Source organism: Lissotriton vulgaris, chromosome 1_1, assembly GCF_964263255.1.
Source record: "Lissotriton vulgaris chromosome 1_1, aLisVul1.2, whole genome shotgun sequence".
NCBI classification, from domain to species: Eukaryota; Metazoa; Chordata; class Amphibia; order Caudata; family Salamandridae; genus Lissotriton; species Lissotriton vulgaris.
This window is the reverse complement of record NC_141685.1, coordinates 1,184,093,911-1,184,114,069: the sequence shown is the minus strand read 5'-3', so window position 1 is coordinate 1,184,114,069 and position 20,159 is coordinate 1,184,093,911. Positions and strand designations below refer to the sequence as shown.

Below are 20,159 nucleotides of genomic sequence, written 5' to 3'. Positions count from 1 at the left end.
CCACTGGACGGACCACAGTTGCATCCACTTCATTTACAACAAAACCACAATCCACAACCACCCTCAACCAACTCTGCGAAGAAATTGGAACAAAATCACCATCGACCAGATCTCCACATCGCTTCTTCAAAAACCCCCTGCCTACTCAACGAACCCTAACCAAGCCGCCATCAACCTCACACAATGGCTAACCCAATCCGCCGACAAACTAGCACCCTTGAAAAAACATCAAATCAAGCAAGGAAGCAAGAACGCCCCCCTGGTTCAACGATGACCTCAAGAAATCCAAGAAGCTCTGTCGCTCCCTTGAGAAAACTTGGAAAAAAGACCCAAACACTATCACCCAAGCCGCCTTCAAAAACGCCACCCGCAAACACCACCAACTAATCCGGACAGCCAAGAAATCGGCACTCAAAGAACGACTAGACAACAACGCTCGCAACAGCAAGGAACTTTTCAACATCATCAAAGAATTCACCAACCCCACCGCCAGCTCAAATGACATCACCCCCTCTCAAGTCCTCTGCGACTCCCTCGCCTCATTCTTCCATGACAAAATCGCCGACATTCATAACAGCTTTGACAACCATCCCGTAAACCAGTCCACCCCACTCATCTCCGAACCTGTACCTCCTCCGAATAGCCTTTTCAACTGGAACCCAATCACCAAAGAAGACACCATCCACCTGATGAACTCCATCCACTCAGGATCCCCCACAGACCCTTGCCCCCATCACATCTTCAACAAAGCAAACGCCATTATCGCACCCCATCTCAGAGACGTCATCAACTGCTCCCTCAACTCCGCCACATTCCCAGAAAGCTGGAAACACGCCGAACTCAGCGCCCTTCTGAAGAAGCCCACAGCTGACCCCACCGAACTCAAAAACTACCGCCCCATCTCGCTCCTCCCATTCCCTGCCAAAGTCATTGAGAAGGCCGTCAACAATCAGCTCGCCGCCTTCCTCGAAACCAACAAATCACTTGACTCCTCACAGTCTGGCTTCCGAGCCAAACACAGCACCGAGACCGCCCTCATCGCAGCAACAGACGACATTCGCACACTACTAGACAACGGAGACAGTCGCCCTCATCCTCCTTGACCTCTCCGCAGCCTTCGACACAGTCTGCCATAGCACCCTGATACTACGCCTCAGAAACATCGGAATTCAAGGAAAAGCATTGGACTGGATCATCTCATTCCTCGCCGGAAGAACTCAGAGAGTTCGCCTCCCCCCTTTTAAATCAGAGGCCTCCGAAGTCATCTGCGGCGTCCCGCAAGGGTCCTCACTCAGCCCCACCCTCTTCAACGTCTACATGAGCCCCCTCGCAACCATCGCACGTCAACACAACCTCAACATCATCTCCTACGCTGATGACACCCAGCTGATCCTCTCACTCACCAAAGACCCAATCACCGCCAAAACCAACCTACATGAAGGAATGAAAGAAGTAGCCGAGTGGATGAAGCACGGCCGTCTGAAACTAAACTCGGACAAAACGGAAGTCCTCATCCTAGGTGCATCCCCTTCCGCCTGGGACGACTCTTGGTGGCCAACGGCCCTAGGAAAAGCCCCCATACCAACGGACCATGCACGGAACCTGGGCATCATCCTAGACTCTTCACTCTCGATGGCCAGACAAGTCAACGCCGTCTCATCTTCATGCTTCAACATCCTACGTATGCTCAAAAAAACTTTCCGCTGGATCCCCACCGAAACAAGAAAAACGGTCACCCACGCACTGATTACAAGCCGTCTGGACTACGGAAACACCCTCTACGCCGGTACCACCGCAAAACTGCAAAATAAACTCCAACGCATCCAAAATGCTTCAGCCAGACTCATACTAGATATCCCTCGCAAAGACCACATTTCCGGTCACCTGAAAGACCTGCAGTGGCTTCCCGTCAACAAAAGGATAACGTTCCGTCTCCTCACCCACGCACACAAAGCCCTCTACGAACTAGGACCGGAATGCCTCAACAGGCGCCTTTCCTTTTACACCCCCACCCGCCAGCTGCGTTCGTCCAACCAAGCCCTCGCCGCCGTCCCGCGCATCCACAAATCCACCTTGGGGGAAAGATCCTTCTCCTACTTAGCGGCCAAACCCTGGAATTCCCTTTCTGTCCACCTCCGCCTCACTCAAAACCACCTCGCCTTCAGAAAACAGCTCAAAACCTGGATATTCGATAAGTAAACTCCCCCTGCCCCCCCCCCCCCCCCCCTTCCTCAAGCGCCTTGAGACCCTCTGGGTATGTAGTGCGCTATATAAATTCTGACTTGACTTCACTTCACTTCACTTCATAGTCGGTCGGTCCACAGTATAAACCCTATTTTAATAAACCAACCTAGGAGCAGAATAAATTGAGGCCCACTAGCACAGTAGTTTTAAAATTTACTCACTCACCCACTCCACCTCACTACACTTTTCTGCACCACACATAGTCCTTCACAACTAAAGTGCTCCTACGTAGTTCGCAAGTCGTAGCACGCCCCTTTTCGTAGAAAACTGGGATGGCCCCAATGATGAAGCATGTCACCGTGAGGAAACTCCGGTGAGTGAGGGGACTCAAAAAAAGAAATTTTTTCTTTGTTTTTTGGCTACACTAAATATTATTTTGTGTTTAGCCACAATACAAGACAGGTCTCCGAACCCAGATTTTGGGCTCACTTTTTTCATATGACGCTTTAGGAGGGCGACCTATTCTTAAGTACCTCCATTTCCCTCTGGTTATACATGTACCTATGAAGTGGACACAGGTGACAGCCTGCCTGATAAGAGTAAAATCTACTGACATCCTAACCATGTCCTGGATTGCATCAGTACAGAAGTCCAGAATATGCTGTAATTAGGGGGGATAGGGCTTTCAGATAGCCCCTGGGATAGTTAAGTAGTCCTTGTGCCAAAACCTCACACCAAGGGTGGAAAAAGAGGGATGAGCTTTTGTGTGGACTACAGAGGCCTCCATGCAGTCACTAGGACTGATGCCCATCCTATTCCAAGGGCAGATGAACTCACAGCTACTTTGACCTCAGCCAAGTTTCTGAGAATGTTTGACCTGACTGCTAGCTACTTGCAAATCTGAGTAGCTGAGGATGTCAAAGCCAAAGACAGCATTGCCAACCCTAGTGGGCATTATCAATTGATTGTGATGCCCTTTGGTCTGAAGAATGCACCTACCACATTTCAGAGGTTGGTGAAAAAAGTCCTAATAGGTCTGGAAGCCTGTAATGTAGCATAACTAGATGATAAAGATGTATTTAGCTCCACCTGGGAGGATCCCCTGGTCCACCTCAGAAATGTTCTGAAGGCCCTGCTGAAGGCAGGCCTCGCTGTCAAGGCCACCCAGGGCCAGATAGGATAGAGCAAAGTTGTATAGGTGGAGGCCAGGTTCAACCATTGGAGAGCAAACTCCAGACCATTGTGAACTGGATTTCTCCCTCTACCCAGACTCTGTTCAGAGCTTTCTTTGTCCTGACTGGGTACTACACAAGATTTGTCAAGGGATCAGGGGTCCATAGTGACTCCCATGAATTATTTTATCTCAAAGAAAATGCTCAAGGAAGTTTACTGGACAGTAAGCTGAAAAGCATTTGATAACCTGAAGCAGGCCATGTTCACTGAACCCCTCAGCTCTCGACATTCGAAGTGGGACAGCTTGTGAACGGCTCCTGGTCTTCCACAGCTTTGCCTGGTCTGCACAACTCTGCAGGTACTTCTCACCTTGAATCCACCTTTGGGTTCCACTGGACACTTTCATCTTGTCCAGCAGCCGCATCTTCCTGAAGTCCTCCATTGAGTTTGACCACAGTTTCTGATGCCACTTTACACCTATGCACCTGGCTTCCCCGGTGTAGGTATCCTGGTTCCTACCGTATCCACGGGTGGAGTGGCTCTTCAATCTTCGGTCTTTAACAGGGTTTCTTCAGTTTCCACCGGGATGGGCCCTTCTTTAAAATTGCAACCACTACTTACCCCTTGACTTGTATTGAGCCCGCAGTCTTGTTCCCACTCTGCACACACCTCAGTGGGGTTCCTGGTTATTGACCTTGGGTGGTTCTTTGGGTCCCCGGCACTCCTATGTCTTCTGGGTATAGTCGTATCTTGAGTCGGGGTTCGCATACCACTATTTTAGTATATGGTTTGGCGACCACTGTGTATATGTGCTACTTACCTGTTTCTATTGAAAACTATTGTGTGCATTGTGAACATCTCCGGCTAGGAGATATCTGTATGTGTTAGTGAGTGTCTTATAATAAATACATATTTTTATTAATACAATGTGTGGTTCTTTTTCACTTAATCTCTATCAATAAGATTATGCTCTGGTAAAACAAGCTGCCTCCACTCCTTTTGGACTAAGCCTGAAGGGTGCCCAATTACGTAAGTGTGCACCATATACCAAGCCAGCTTCTCACATGATCAAACACAAGGAACAAAGTACCCACGATCGCCATGGTTGTTATCGCTCTTTCTTTCCTGCAACCTATGATCAAGTTGGACCGTGAGTTCAATCAGCTCCTCACAGGTATGCGGTAACCGAATTACTTGGGCAAGTAAGTCTTTCATCTCTCCTTATAATCCTTGATAGAATAAAGTGGTTCTCTTTTCTAGTGGCCACTCCGTTTCAGCCAGAAGGCGATTGAACGTGGTGATGCAAGTCAGGAGATCTTGCGATCCCAGTTTTAGAGTGATTAGTTCACAATCACAGGTGCGTAGATGTGATTTCCTATCAAACATCTTTTCACATCTCCGTGCATAGTAATAAAACTGGTCGTCGTGAAATATTGTGGGTTTGAATAAGAAATGCAGCCAACACTGACTGGGAAAAAAGATCCCATACTTTTTAGGATCCTCGTAAAAGCGTTCTGTTGCAGCTAATAGTATTTGTATTGACTGAATAACCTGAATAGATTCCGGGCCTTAGGCCGATTGAGGGGGAGCCGCGAAATATTCAGATCCCGGTGCCCTTCCTCCTGTTGAGACCTATATCGAATGCTCTATAGGTGCACCTGATGTTTGTGTCTATGTGGGTGGGGGCAACATCCAATCTCTAATGTAAGACCTACCCCCATGTGGTTTGCCCTTTATAGCTTGGCCCATCACCTCTCTCCTTATAGAACCCATTTCCTTCCATAAGTCTTTATTTTCTGCTCAGAAGGCATTAACCGCCAGCTGCATTGCGGGCGTGGTTTCTAGGATAGAGGTAAGGATTAAGTTGGTATCCATCTCCCATTGGGCTCGTCAATCAGTCAAGTCCTGACAGGTCAGCGGAGTACTACAGGCACTAACCTTCAGGAACAGATCCAACAGGGGTGACTATAGTTTCCCAATTCCACCCCACTCACCCCCAGAGAGAGTGTTACTGGCCTCTACCCTGCCAAAATGGCGTAGGGGAAGGGGAAATGAGATAAAATAACAAAACGGCAGCAGTCCACCATCACAAGTTTTCCTATATCTTCTTTCTTGAATACAAGAAATCCTTCTTTCTCACCAAGACGTATGTTATATGAATTGCTCTGTAGGTGAAAGGAAATGACAACTAAGTATTACCATCAACATCAGCCTACTATCATACAAGCATTATGCGTCTTGCACTTACCTACCCTCCACTGTACACTGTACTCACATGCATTCAACCCGGAGTAGGGTTGTAGAGTGAAACTGCATTCACATCCACTTGATACTCAGTCAAGATTTGTGTCCACTAGCTGACGAACGTTATCTAGCGTCAGCTACTGATAAGAAAATCAATGACTCGGATACCGTATTGTTTTTGAAACTTAAATCACAACTGAATCAAATCAAAATACGCTTTATTCGATTTAAAAACAATTAAATCATTACAGCACATCATAAAAACAAAGCCTTAAAGATATAATGTGTCAATTCATGTAAGAGCATTAGAAGTACAATACAGATTTCTTTAAACATCCCTGACATGAATAAAATCGAGAATCAGTTACGCTGGACGCTGTTTACATCAAGTTTCTACATCTAAACACCCCTTTTAGAAATATAGCTATATGGCCAGTAAAGATTTCATCATCCAAAAATTGCAGTTTAATAAATGCAGGTCGACACGGTCTCAAACCTTGTGATTTTAAAATGGGTATGATCCATCTCTTCCTGATTATGGTGTAAAACTTATAGAAAAAGATGGCCTGTATTGTCGACTGTGGGGAGATGTCATCGCACGGGCAGAGGCACAAAAGACGTGACCAATCATTAATTTGGGGAAATGAAACCATGTTATGAAAATTGCCTAGACGTAAACGCGTCAAAAGCATCCTAGCGTATATACTCAAATTAAAAAGACAAATGAGGTTGTAACCCTGGTTCGGTCAGAATCAATTGATTGGCACTGACCGTTGATTTCATAATGTTAGAGGAAAATCGAAGCATTCTTCTTTAAAGCACTCAATTTCTCCCATTCCTCCCTTGCTGTCCCACTTAGAAGGGGGGTATCGGGAAATAATGAGGGACCAGCTAAAATGGCAGCTATTTGCTCATCTGTAAATGCTAGGCAATTTTTATCCATTAGGGAATTATTGTAAAAAAAAACTCAGGATATTGAGTCCTATACTTCCCTAATCAATGTACTGTGGTGGCGAGAGTAATATTCCCTAAAACAGTGTGTCTAAATAAAAGGAAGAAAATGGGGATAACCATTCGAAATTATATTGATAAAATTGCTCTCACAGCGGATCCGCCGCTGTCTCCTATATGCCACGGGTCGCCTTGCATTAGTGCCTCATTCTCCTCCTTTGAAGGTTTTATTATTTTTTGGCAAACCAGGATTTGGTTCGGCAAACCTGGTTTGCCAAAAATAAAGAATCTGTGCAAAAGCCTCCCCCAGTGAGTGCGGTACATACATGGAGAGAAAATTATACATATATATATATATATTGCCCATAGGGTACCCTTTTTTCTACATCTCCACCTCTTTTCGCTGCTGCGAGGTCTGGTCCTATGTCTCCGTGTTTCAAGGAGTATATCAGTGCTGTACTCGAGCTTGCCTTGTTCTGCACGGCAGTGTCTCTTTTCAGTACGTTTAAGTGCACTTCATTGCTTTTTCCTGCATCTTCGGAAATAAGGGTTCATACAATCGGAGGAGGTGGTTTGCAGATTTGAGGTTCTTTCAAACGTTATGCCTGTTCTTCACAACTCCTATTGGCGCTTTTGGTGCCTCTGCTGCCACTCCCTTCGGATGTGTCTTTTTCATTGACTGTCACTCTAGTCTATGCCTGCTGTGCCTTGTGGGACAGCTCCTCTGATGCAGGTCGTTCCAGGTGCTGCACCCTACGTCCCTGTATTTCGTGGGTGTGTTCTCACCTTGGCTTTCAAGCTGCCTAGTTGGGCAGTCCCGTGCTCATTTTACCTACCCCACCTTGTTGTCTCCGCGGCTGTCTACTCTGTGCATGTTTCGTTGTGGTCTGCATCAGCGTGCTTCAGCGTGATGCTGTTCACCCCTGTCGCCCCCTGTGGCGACTAGGTGAGCACTTGACGTGTCTTTTTTTTCCTGCCTGTACTTCTGAGGCGTTGTGGAGTTCCTGCCTCTTGCCCTTCGCTCCTGGATGTGGCTTCTCTGGCCTCCCTTGCGTGGGCTAGCCTGGTTGGCTCTGGTTACATCTTTTCATGTTATCCTCTAGCGTTGGTTGGTGTCCACTTAGTTCACCATTGAGTTGGGAGTAGTCCTTCTTCCTCCCTTTGTTCTGGACTCTCTCTTCTGTTCTGGGATATGGCTAGTGCCGTTTCTGCATCTCATACTCATACGGGTATGGTGTCGCGCCATTCTGGCAGTTTGTGATGCCTTGTCTCCCGTTGTCTTGTGCTCTTCCGAGCTCTTTGGGTTGCTGTCTGGCTGTTCCGCCACAGCCTTCTCCATAGTCGGTCACTCTGTTGACGGCTCAGTGCTTCGGGCACTTTCTGTTCTTTCGCAGACCCACCTCCATCCTTGGGGTATGGCTGTGGTATCTATTCTAAGTTAAGGAATCTGCGGCTAGATGTCTCTATCAGATGTACGAGTTACTTACCTTCGGTAACGATGTATCTGGTAGAGACGTTGTCTAGCCGCAGATTCCTTAACGCCCACCCATCCTCTCCTTTCTGCGAGGACCTTGCCAGGTGGGCTTCTCCACTTGCCTCCTTTCAGTTGCCATTGGTTTTCTTTCAGGGGTGCTCACATTATTGCGCCCCCTTAAACAATTACCGTATGCGTCTTACTCCTGCCAGGTGGTGTATTTCCTGTAAGATGGTGCTTTTTGATTCACCTTCATCAGGAGATTCTTGCTGCCTTCCCTCCCTCCCTCTCGCTTTCTCCAATTACTCCGGGCTCTTTTCTCTCCTCTATATTCGTCTTCTTTAGCGATCTCTTGAGCTGTGCTTTAGTCTTCCTTTAATATAGGGGAAGTGTCAGTCTTTTCATCCTTCTTGCGGTGGATTGTTGTTCTTTCTGTGCTCCATCCTTGTTGGACGACACGGTTCTATGTGGTAATAACAGTCTATCTTTGTCTGTTGAGCTATTCTTCCCTTGTTGCTCGTACTTTGGGAACAGTCTACGCTTAGCTTTGCGAGGTTCTTTCTCACAGATTTGTTCCACTTTTGCTTTTTCACTTATATATGGATAGTGTCTGATACTGTCTTTTGTGACGGTGTTTTACACCATCCGCCTTCTTTGTTTTACGCATTTTTTATCCTTTGCACACTGTTCCCATACTTTCACAGTTTTGTTGGTGGTATTGCGTTGTACAGCGGAAACGTTTCTCCGAAGAAAACTGACATCAGCGTGCCAGGAGGGACTTATATGACTCAGGGCGGGTTGTGTGGCGCCTGAGGATATTCTAAGTTAAGGAATCTGCGGCTAGACAACGTCTCTACCAGATACATCTTTACCGAAGGTAAGTAACTCATACTATGAACATCATGGCCACATTTTGACGTGCTTAACAAAGTGATTTCAAAGTAAGAATTGCTGAGAAGTTTTCAAAATGTGTTTTTGCTTAAAGTAGTATGACTTATTACTGTTTATCTTGCAGCTCAGCAAGAGGATGATGAATTTGTCTGCCAAATCGTGTATGTTTTTTACCAGATGGTTTTTCACCAAGCCACCCGAGATGTCATTATTAAGGAAACACGTATCCTTTAATTTTGTAATTGATAATACGATATATGAACATGTGCAACCTTCTGTTTTTGAAGGATACTATAACCTCAGATTCCTAACTTTTTTTAATACACCCCAAGCATCCGACTGGATCTGGAAAATCTTAAGCAGAACAAATACACCCCGGTTGGTGGTGTTGTGCCGCAGGTACCCCCACCCCCATGCATACCGATGTCAGGTCCTTTCTTTCTGCACCACCAAACGCTTATCCAGAGCCACCCCTAGTTTCTTCACTAGACTGTTTTCTCTGTTTTAAAAAAAAAAAAATGTTTTATTGGTCTTAGAGTAAACAATTAATAGCAATTCATACAGGATAAACTTATTGAAAAAAACTGTCCAAATAGTCACAATTATAGTTAACAAATTCATACATGGGTTCGTAAAAAAATGAAAAAACTGACCAAGATTATATTATATTACATTCCAGGGATATAAACATATATAAGACCATTTCACCTTCCAATCAATCATTATCGACATAAAAAAAAATCATGTCTAAAATATTTCAAGATCTTATCACATTTTTGGAGCAAAGATAGACCCCTTTCTTTAGCCAAAGCAAGCTCCAATTCATATGGCTGAGATACCCGCCACCCCCTCTCAACACAATCCCCAAGGATGGGAAACCGGAAACGGTTCTGAACTTTTGGAAGGCGGGAGGGAGTGACCCTCCCGGCCGTATTTATTAAAATATGAAACAAAATCAAAAACATTAAAATAACAGTTTCATATTATGTACAATTTCATTTCCACATTACGATGTTTGGCTAACCTTAACAGATCTCTAATACAAAGGTTCTCCTAGCCGAACTAACATCCTACAAAACATTTGACTTGAAATTGTACATCCTAACGTTAAGGGCCAACGGCAAGGTCGTAACCGGTGTCAGATCCCTAAACCAGAAATACCCCCCTCACTTGTGAGGGGAGCGACCGCACAGAGGCGTACCTCAAGTGCATCTACCAATTTCCCTTGTACTTGACGGGGGCCCCAATGAACTCGACGCCATTTAACGGTCGTGCGAGGACTCGTGTGAGGTGTCTAAAAGGTAGCGTAAACCCCCTCCCGAACCCCACACAACTTACCCCATCTGCCGTCGCAGATGTCCTGGCCCCGGGAAATTCCCCAGGAGGGCCCGTAGCCCCTCCTATCCAGGAAGGGGCCTTGACCACCTTTCCTTTCCTTCCGGCGGCCTATCCTTAGAAGGGACCGCCTCCCCGTTGAGGGGCCAATGGCCACCTCCCCCGAGCGCTCCCATCCGTAATGGGTGACGCCCCCCCATAGGGATCTTCCAATTACTGCTCACCGATCATGACCTTACCGCCACAGGCCGGATAGTTGACCGGCTATCCGGACCCCCCACAACAACTCCTGCCTAAAGGTCATGTTTTAAACTCTTTAGCCAAGCTATGAGGTCTCCTATGAGTAACTCATTCCCCACCCGGGACAAATGGACCCCATCTTCCAGATACATACTGTCCCCCTTGATACAACCATGCGGAATAGAATGCAGTGTACTTGAACGAAACAATCTACCCAATTTGTTATTTACTTTCTTCACTGAGTGATTCAGAGCAGAAACCGAATTCGCCCCCGCCACACTTTCCGTGGAATCATATGGGACCATGCAATTGTGCACCCTGGAACTCTTCTCGCCAACCAACTTACTGTGGAGAGTATTGCCTCGAGAAGAAGTTGTCTACCAGTGGCCACCAAATCGTTGCCCCCAAGATGGACTATGATTATAGACGGCGGTGACCTCGTCCGCCCTAACAAACCCTCTAAAAAGGATTGAAACTGGTCAATACAGAGCCCGCCCCTTCCGTGGAAGGTCACCCTGTACCCGTATTCCCCAGCCATGTGAATCATGTCACCTGCTTTGAATACGTCCGCGGCACGCCTCACGTATGAGTGGCCCACGACCCACACCTCTCTTTCCGCAGCCGGTGATGTCTGACCGCTGGTTCCCAGGTGTCGGATCGTCTGCACAGTACGCCCCGCCTCGTAAGCTTGCGAAACTGAAAAACCAAACAAAAACAAGAAGCGTGAGTACATCATTACAGCTTCACAACATGTGCAACCGCACATACCTTTTGTAACAATTCGAGGACCAACGCCCCAAACGTTTCACTTCTTCCACACTCAGACCCCTGGCTGTAGCCTCAGTAGCAGCCCCTATCCGAAAGGAATGGGTCCCGAACTCGCCGGGGTTCAAGCCCGCGGCCGAAATTGACATCGCAAGCACCCGCTGGAACTGAAACCTCGTCAGTGGGGTGGCGTCAGCGTGTCTCAACAAGGTCCCCCCCCCATGATGCCACCCTCTGCGCCAAATATTCCTCTACGCACACAACAGGGCACATGGGAGACCCGGGAATCCTATGCATGACTATGCAATCCCCCATCGCACCCTGATCGGTCTTGGACCTGACAAACGAGACAGTCATCGTCTCCACCTTAACCTGAATGTGCTCTCGGCACAGTCCCCCCATTGCATCCTGCTTGTTCTTCGCCACCAGTTCGCTTACCCGCATAGCCCCATGGAATGCTAGCGCAAAAGCGGCTCGGAATAACACTGTTTCATACTGGGATGAACATGTCGCAGGGAGTACAGAAAATAACAGGGCCAATCTATCCAGACCTATCGGGTGTCTCTCATCTACTCTGCGACCCTCTAGGCGTTGCCACCCACGTAGAGCTTTCTGTACAACGAAAGACGCAGTCGGGTCCTGGATCCCATGAGCCCTTGCCATAAAGGAAATGGCGGCCCGATGCCTCTGGGCCGTAGCTACTGATTTGCCTGCCTGATGTAAAGACAGCAAAAATTTTACGACCAGCTCCTCCTGGCCCCAAAGCTCCCCCCTAGCAGAACCCAAAAAGGACCAATAGGAACGAAACGCCCCTTCATATGCCTTCCTTGTCCTGGGTGCTAAACTCTCTCCCACGAGGTTTTGTAGTTCGGGGCACCGAGAGACCAGTGAGCTTCGGGGAAGGGTGCCGCCACCGGGTCCGCTGTGGGCAGAAAACCCCAGAAGGCCTGCATACGGAAACGAGAAAGCGCATCAGCCGCTTGGTTCAGTACCCCCGGCACATGTCTTGCCCTAAATAGCACATTCAATTGCATACACAATAACACAATTTCTTTGAGCAATCTCAGAATCCATTTGCATCGTGCTGCCTGACTATTGATACACTCAACCACGGTCATGTTATCAGACCAGAACACCACAGAGTGATCCCGGAACCCCTCAGGCCAAGTTTTCAGGGCCACCAAAATAGGGAAAAGTTCGAGAAAAGCAATGTTACTCGTCAGCCCGCACTCGTGCCACCATGACGGCCATTTTTGAGCCGACCATTGTGTACCAAATATGGCACCAAAACCTATACTCCCCGCCGAATCTGTCCAAAGCCCCAGCTCCTCGGAGGACACCGCCGGTTTGTTCCAGACAATTCGACCATTGAAATCCGCCAAAAATGCCAACCAAATGCGCATGTCCTGGCGAACCTCTGCCGAGAGCCTCGTGCGATGATGACCTTCCTTTAGGCCGACCATGGCTTGTGCAATCGAGCGGGAAAAGGGGCGCGCCATTGGCATCACTCTCAGGGCAAAATTCAACTGACCCACCACCTGTTGCAATTGATGCAGGTTTACTTTCGTTGCACGAATACATGTTTCAAGGGATAACCTGAATTTTAACACTTTTTCCTTGGGTAATCTAAAACAACCTTCTTCCGAGTCGAGCTCGATCCCCAGAAACTCGAGCAAAGTCGAGGGACCCACAGTCTTACCTGGCGCCAATGGCACACCGAATTGATTCATTAAGACACAAAATTCATGTAAAGCCTGTCCACACTCAGGATCCCCGGCTGCCCCCAAAAACAGAAAGTCATCGAGATAATGCATAACATGGTGAAAACCTGTCTTCCTTGTGAATACCCATTGCAGAAAACAACTGAACTTTTCGAAATAGGCACAGGATATCGAGCACCCCATTGGCATACATCTATCCATGTAATAGCGACCCTGAAACATAAAACCAAGGAGACGCTGATCGTCTGGGTGCACCGGGAGCAACCGGAACGCTGACTCGATGTCTGATTTTGCCATCAGCGCCCCGGGCCCCAGGCGATTCAACATGGCAACGGCCTCATCGAAAGATGCGTACCGCACCGAACACACTTCCGGGTCTATCGCTTCATTCACGGAAAGACCACGTGGGGCTGACAAGTTATGTATCAGTGGAAACTCACCCGGGTCCTTCTTGGGGACTACCCCTAGAGGGGAACAAACAAAGTTAGCAACTGGTGGCAAATCAAATGGACCGGCGACACTACCTCGAGTCACCTCCTTACCAATCTTTACCTGTACCACCGCCGTATGCTGCAAGACCGACAGTTGATTCTTACAGTTTGCTACCCCCTGAAAATCCCCCACTGGGATGCGGAAACCATATGAAAACCCGTCCCGCAACACCCCAGCGGAAGCATGATCCGGGTATTCGCTGAGCCAAGGAATCATTGCCATGGTATCAATCGGAGTAGGTAAAGGCGCCCCTCGGACTATTTCAGACCTGTTTGGCGCTTCCCCTACCACCGTTATCACCCGTTTTGGCTCTGCACATGGACTCAGGATGGGATGGCTGCCCACACCCCCCACATTCATGTCTGAACTTGCACGACCCCTGGGGCCTCGTACATTTTCCCCTGTTAAAATTCCAACAAATCCCCTTTTTACCTGTGTTGCCACTCGGCTTCGAGTGGTACTCGTTACCTGCACCCGTCCGAAAGGGTGTCCCAGAGTATTGGCGGGAAGATTCACCCCCGTTACTCCCTGACAATGGCACTTTTAACATTCCTGAACTCTCCATTTTTTGCCATGAAACGGAGTCGTAACAATCCCAAGTCAGCACTGGGTCGTGCTCCTTAGCTTTTCTAAAAATATTGTCATAACAGAACCACTGATTGCCCCCGTACGATACGGCATACTCCATGATACGTGAATGATAAATAGGCAACTCGGTCAGCAACTCGGGCCTGCGCTCGCCCATGATGGAGGTAAAAATGCCCCACGCTCTGCCCCAAGTACCTATGTTTTCATCAACCTTAAAGGCGGCCATTTTTGCGCGCCAAACACTCGGATGCATGAGCTCCTTTTGGCTCTTAACATGCTCCATCTCGTAATGGTCGGTAAGCAAAGAAAAGATGTTCACATACTTATTCGCCCAAATCTTTTCCTTAATTTCCAGTGGAACATGCTGAGCCACCTTCTCCCTTCGAGAAGGTACAGACCCCTCCCCCGCAATCGGCAATGGCCGCTTACCTGAACCAGATGCTGCATTTGCCGCCGAACTTGGGCCTGTTGCATTTTCCGCCGCCGGAACTGGCGGGGTAACAGGAGATGGTGCCTTCGCAGCCTCTCTAGAATCCCGCAGTTGTCTCGTTGCTGCCCGGGCGTCGTCCGCCGTGGTCCCCTCACTATCTTTTCCCAACCACGCTGCCAATTGTGCCGCTAACTCGGGAGGCATATCTTCCCCGGTCACGGGGGTGACCACTCCGGGGATCGGATGCCCCTCCTTCGGAACCGGGGTTGGCTCCTCAAGTGGGGTATCGGGAACCGGGGTTTCCCCCCCAAGTGCCCCCCTTCTGGACCTCTTGCCTCTCCCACCAGGGACTACTCCTGGCAAAGCTCGCTTCGGTCCTCCTTCCCCGTTCTTAGCCGCCATCTGCTTCTTCAAATCGGCTACCTCCTTTATGAGCATGCGGAGCATCTGATCGGTACCGACCCGCTTTCCGACTTTCTTGCCTGGCATTCTCAAACGAGATATCTGTAAGACAAAAAGAAAGATTACAACGCTCAAAATTGGCTCTTCGTTCCGTCTCGAGCTCACGTGAAGCGGGGAGGTGCAGCTTCAGAGCACAGGAACAAGAGGATGCTTTCTTGGCTTGTTGCTCCTTTTATCCGTCTTCGGGCGGGCGTAAACCCGCCCCCGCCTGCCTCCGAGGGCGTGGCCGGCCGCGTCAGTGTCTAGGACAACCCACTCCAGGGCGGGAAAAAGGCGCGCCCCGGCTACGCCGCTTCGGGCATACCAGCCGAGACTCGCCTCCCGCCCAAGATGGCTTCCCGGGGGGATCGTGGTACTCCACCATACGTTCGGGGGGACCGAATGGTCGCCCCTTTCCATATATTTGATAAATAAGGGTACACCACTCTGAGTCATAAGGAGCCCTCCCTGAGATCCATGCCCTAGCAATACAGAGACAGGCGGATTCCAGCATAATACATTTCTGAGAGCCCCCCACAAATTCATACTTAATGCACATCGTTTTCTCCTTAACCGATAAATTTACAGGCGAGCCCAAGATTAGTGACATATAATTCAACACCCCATCCCAGAATTTTTATAAACAGGGGCAGAGTGTAAAAATATGTAGGATATCAGCCGCAAAAGCACTTTAACATCTTTTTCTGCCTGTTCTACCTGTCGGGGCAGTTACTCCCCATTTTAAAATGACATCTGGGGTGTAGTATAAAAGACACAATATGCGCTGCTGTTGTAACTTAAAGTTAACAGGGTGAACTGAACGTTCTAGCAGATCTAAGGCCATCTGAATTTCATCAGACAATACTTCAGACAATAAAAGTCTGCTCCATTTTGATGCTATTAATAGAGTATCTTCCACAACAAACTGCAGAAATGCTTGATACATCATGCTTGTAGTGGGTTTGATACCAGGCTTGAAATAGTATGAAGAAAGATTGGACCTATCGATTTCCTGTGGTTGCTCAGTGCTCTTCCTCATGTATTCCCTCAGTTGAAGATATTTGAAGAAAGAATGGCGGGTAGTGCAAAAGCATCTTGTAAAGCGGAAAAGGCTCCAAAGCCACCTGGATCAAATAATTGACCCATTGTTGTAATTCCACAATCTGCCCAGACTCTACAAGTTGAGTCCTGAGAAGAAAGGGGAAAAGCAGGGTTGCCCCCTTTCGGAGTGCCTTTGTTAATAAAGCCAACAGAGTGTTTCTTACAGATCCCCATTCAAATTGAGATAATAACTTTAAGTATCTTAAAGCACACCCTTTTATAGTAGTTGGGATCATTAATTCGAAAAAAAAATAGACTAACATCAGCACCAAGAGCAAGCTGGTAGGAGAATGATGCTGAGTCCGGCTTCCCATAAATCAATAAACCGCTCAATCGTCCTGTAAAAGGGGCCAGAAAATAAAGCTTAAAATCTGGAAATGAGAGCCCTCCTCTCTTACAGGAAGATTTCAAAAATCCGATGGCACGCATTGACCGACTGTAACCCCAACTAAAGCTACCAATTTCACCTTTCAGTCTCTTGAAATCAGAATCCAAAATAGACATTTTGGAAGATAACTCATTTTAATAAGATTTATTCGTCCTAATATAGTAAGTGGTATCTTACTCCATGATTTAAATGTAGCAATAGTTGCAGCTAACAAAGTTTCGTAGTTTAATTTAACCATATTAGAAACCACAGAGCAAAGCCTAAAGCCTAGATAAACCGCTGAGGTAGTGTTCCCTGGAATTGGAGCATCAGTGGTAAAATTCAAAAGAACCTAGGGCGAAGATTTTAGCGAACCATTTAGCATCCGTGTTAATGAGTGAAATGGGCCTATATGATCCCAAATCCTCTGCCGGTTTCACCTTTTTTAAAAAGACCACATTAGTTATGTACCAGCTTGCTGGGACCGGCTCTCCTGCCTGAATAAATTGAATAACAAAGACAAATTCCAAGCTCAATATATCTCTGAATAACAAAACTCCATTGGGCAGCGAGTCTCCTCCTCCAGCTTTACCGGAAGGCAGGGCCATTAATGCATCCTCAATTTCCAGCCTTGACATTTCTGACTGTAGGTCCTCTACCTGGTCCTCCGCCAGAGACAGAGATTGCAGTGTTAAATATATTCTATATATTTACATCAATCGAACTCCTGTGGCTGGCTGTTTAGCTTTTCATAAAACAGCGAAAATTGTTCCAGGATGAGAGTAGTATTTGTGTTGAGCTTCCCATCTATTCCCTTGATGGCCTGAATTTTACCCTTATTTTGTTTTTCTGTAATTTGATATGCTAATACTCTGCCAACCCTTTCCAAATTCCTACTGAAGACTCTTATATTTTACAAATCTATCAGCCATGTGCTCCCTCCGTTGGCATCCAACACAGGACCGCATCTCTAGAAGTTGAGTAAATACTTCACATGCATCAGTAGCAGCCTGTATAACTTAAAGTGCATGAAGTAATTCGAGGTGGCGGACTGTTTGATGTAGAGGATTAACTTCTTTGGTAGTTGCTCTATTTTGTTTGTCTACAACATATTAAAGCGAGATACCACAGACATATGCCTTCATAGTGTCCCATATTATTGAAGGCAAATCCGACCCTCTATTAGTAGTAAAAAATTCCCTAAGAGAACCGGAGATAAAATTATTGTATTCGCTATTAGTCAATAAATGGCAAGGGAACGTGAACTTAGGAGTATTGGGCCCATCACAATTTAAATCCAGCGAAAATTGGAGGTAGATCACATTATGATCTGAGACTACCCATGGACATAATGACAATTCCATAGTTTCAAGCCGCATACATTTAAAAAAGACCATGTCACTGCCTTTCATATTGTGCAGACCATCACTTTGCACACCTTCTTTCTGCCTCCGCATCCTTCGAAAGAGGAAGAGAGGCTCCACCGTCTGGACCTAAAACGTGCGCTTTCCTTTTATCTGGATCGCATCAAAAAGTTCTGGGTGGATGACCAGCTCTTTTTTGGCTACGTGGGTGCCAAGAAAGGTCGGGCCGCACCCAAGCAGACTATCTCCAGATGAGTTGTTTTGTGTATAAAAGCCTGTATTCTTGGTTAATGCTTGTGAGGGTGGAAATAATATGTATTGCCTGGATCCGTTCGATCTAAAGTCCACCAGGCATCGCAAATGGTTCTAGGTTTACGAACAGTAGCCCTAGGAGTCAGTACCGTAATTCATTACATAGTTGAAGTCCTCCATTAAAGTCAATTTCCCCACGCAGCTCAATAATTCCAGGGAAAGTGTATCAAATATTTCGGGGTCATCAGTATTTGGTACGTAGACAAGACAAAATACAAATTTGACGGAATATAAGAGCAACTGTACCAAAACTAGCTCCCCCTAGAATCAGTTGCACTTTTTAATACCTGGCCCTGAAACTTTTTTGAAGACAGCACCGCCACCCCCCGAATTGCTGTAGTCTGTGTGTTACCCTGGATCCTTATGTAGGGTCCTGTCTTTGTATGCCAAGTGAGTCACTGTCAAGGCCAGTAAAGGGGGTTTATAATATCTGATCTCTTCCCCTACCAATCGCCGCTTGGACCGTGCCTTAATCCCTGACACATTCCAACACATACATTTAATCTTAGCCAACTTGGCCATCTGAATTCCCATGTTTGGATATTCCAATTTAAAGTTTACATATCCATCTGTGCACCAGGAAGCTCCCGCCGTGAGGGAAACTGCTGCGAGGCTTCTGAGCTCCGCCATCCACCACCGTGAGGGCAGCGGCTTGGAACTACAAGTCCCAGGTGCCCCAGGGACCACCGGCGCACCGGTGACCACACAGCCTGCGCCCGGAGGCGCTATTAATCAGCAGAGTGCCGAGCGCTCAGGTGGGACGACACTCTGTGCACCAGGAAGCTCCCGCAGTGAGGGAAACGGCTGCGAGGCTTCTGAGCTCCGCCATCGACCGCGGTGGGGGCAACGGCTTGGAACTACAAGTCCCAGGTGCCCCAGGGACCACCGGCGCACCGGTGACCACACAGCCTGCGCCCGGAGGCGCTAATAATCAGCGGAACGCCTCCCGTCCCGCGGGACGCGTGCGGGCGGCGCTGGGCTAAGCCCGGGCAAAGGACAGGCTGTCTGTGGCCGTCAGGGGCTGAAGGAGGCTGGGCTGGGCCACCCCACTAAGCCCCAACGGAACTGACTGATTGAGGTTGAGAACTTTTAGTTCCGTAACGATAACCACTATATTGCTCATTTGCTATATATATATATATTCAATGAAAAAACCATTGGTTTTAGGCCATATATAGTTAGGAATTAGCATTTACAAAACCTTATTTTACTCGCATAAAACCATTGAAATTCCATATATAGTTAGAAGCGCTAACTATATATCGCGCACCCGCAATCCACTGCTGATGATGTCACATATTACATCATTCATGACATGGTCAGTGACATCACTGATGACATCACTGATCACAACATCCAGTGATTGTATGTGTCTGTAAAGTTTAAATATGTTTCACATATTGAAGAATGAGTGGATGTATAAGTGTCTGGATGAAGAATTTAGTAGGTGCATGACTGACTGTATGAGTGAGTGATTAAATGTGTCTCACTGAGTGCATGGGTTAGTGACTAAACTGTCTTAATTTGTGCATCAGTATGTTTGTTGTTGTGTAAGCTGCTGCATGTGTTGATCAGTAGCTATAAGAGTGGCCATATGGGTTATTGATTGGTTGCCCAAGTATTTGAATGGGAGGCTGAGTGTGTGTGTGGGTGGCTGGGAGGTGCGTGACTCTGTGCATAGATGTGTAAGCAGTTGATTCACTAGGAGTATGAGTTCAAGAGTGCATGTGGAAACAGCTATATGGGCGGTTGACTATGCATGGGTGTGTTGGTGAGTGAATGGATTTCTCATTGCTACATGTGCAAGTAAGTACGTATGTAAAACACAATACATGTGAGAGTTGAGATATATAAATAACTGAACATAAGAGCCAGTGAATGTGTGAGTGGCTGTATCGATCACTGTGAGCTTGTATCAGGGATTATATAAGAGAATAAATATGTGTTATTATATGTTTGAATAAGTAAGATGTGTATAACTTTATAGTTGAGGAAATGGAGGTGTGATTGATTCTTTGCATGACTGACTAGGTGTGTGAGTAACTCCATGGATGAGTGACAGTCTGTGAGTGTCTGTTTATACTGA

The 20,159-nt window shown here is 47.2% G+C and overlaps 1 protein-coding gene across 1 annotated transcript in view; it reads left to right on the top strand.

Moving 5' to 3' along the window:
* The window catches only part of KIFAP3 (kinesin associated protein 3), a 1,607,567-nt gene that overhangs the window by 1,232,788 nt on the left and 354,620 nt on the right, over window positions 1-20,159 (top strand). Inside the window, exon 16 of the mRNA XM_086964434.1 lies at window positions 9,042-9,140. Coding sequence (XP_086820560.1) covers window positions 9,042-9,140 — 99 coding nt within the window. The remainder of the gene's footprint in view (window positions 1-9,041; window positions 9,141-20,159) is intronic.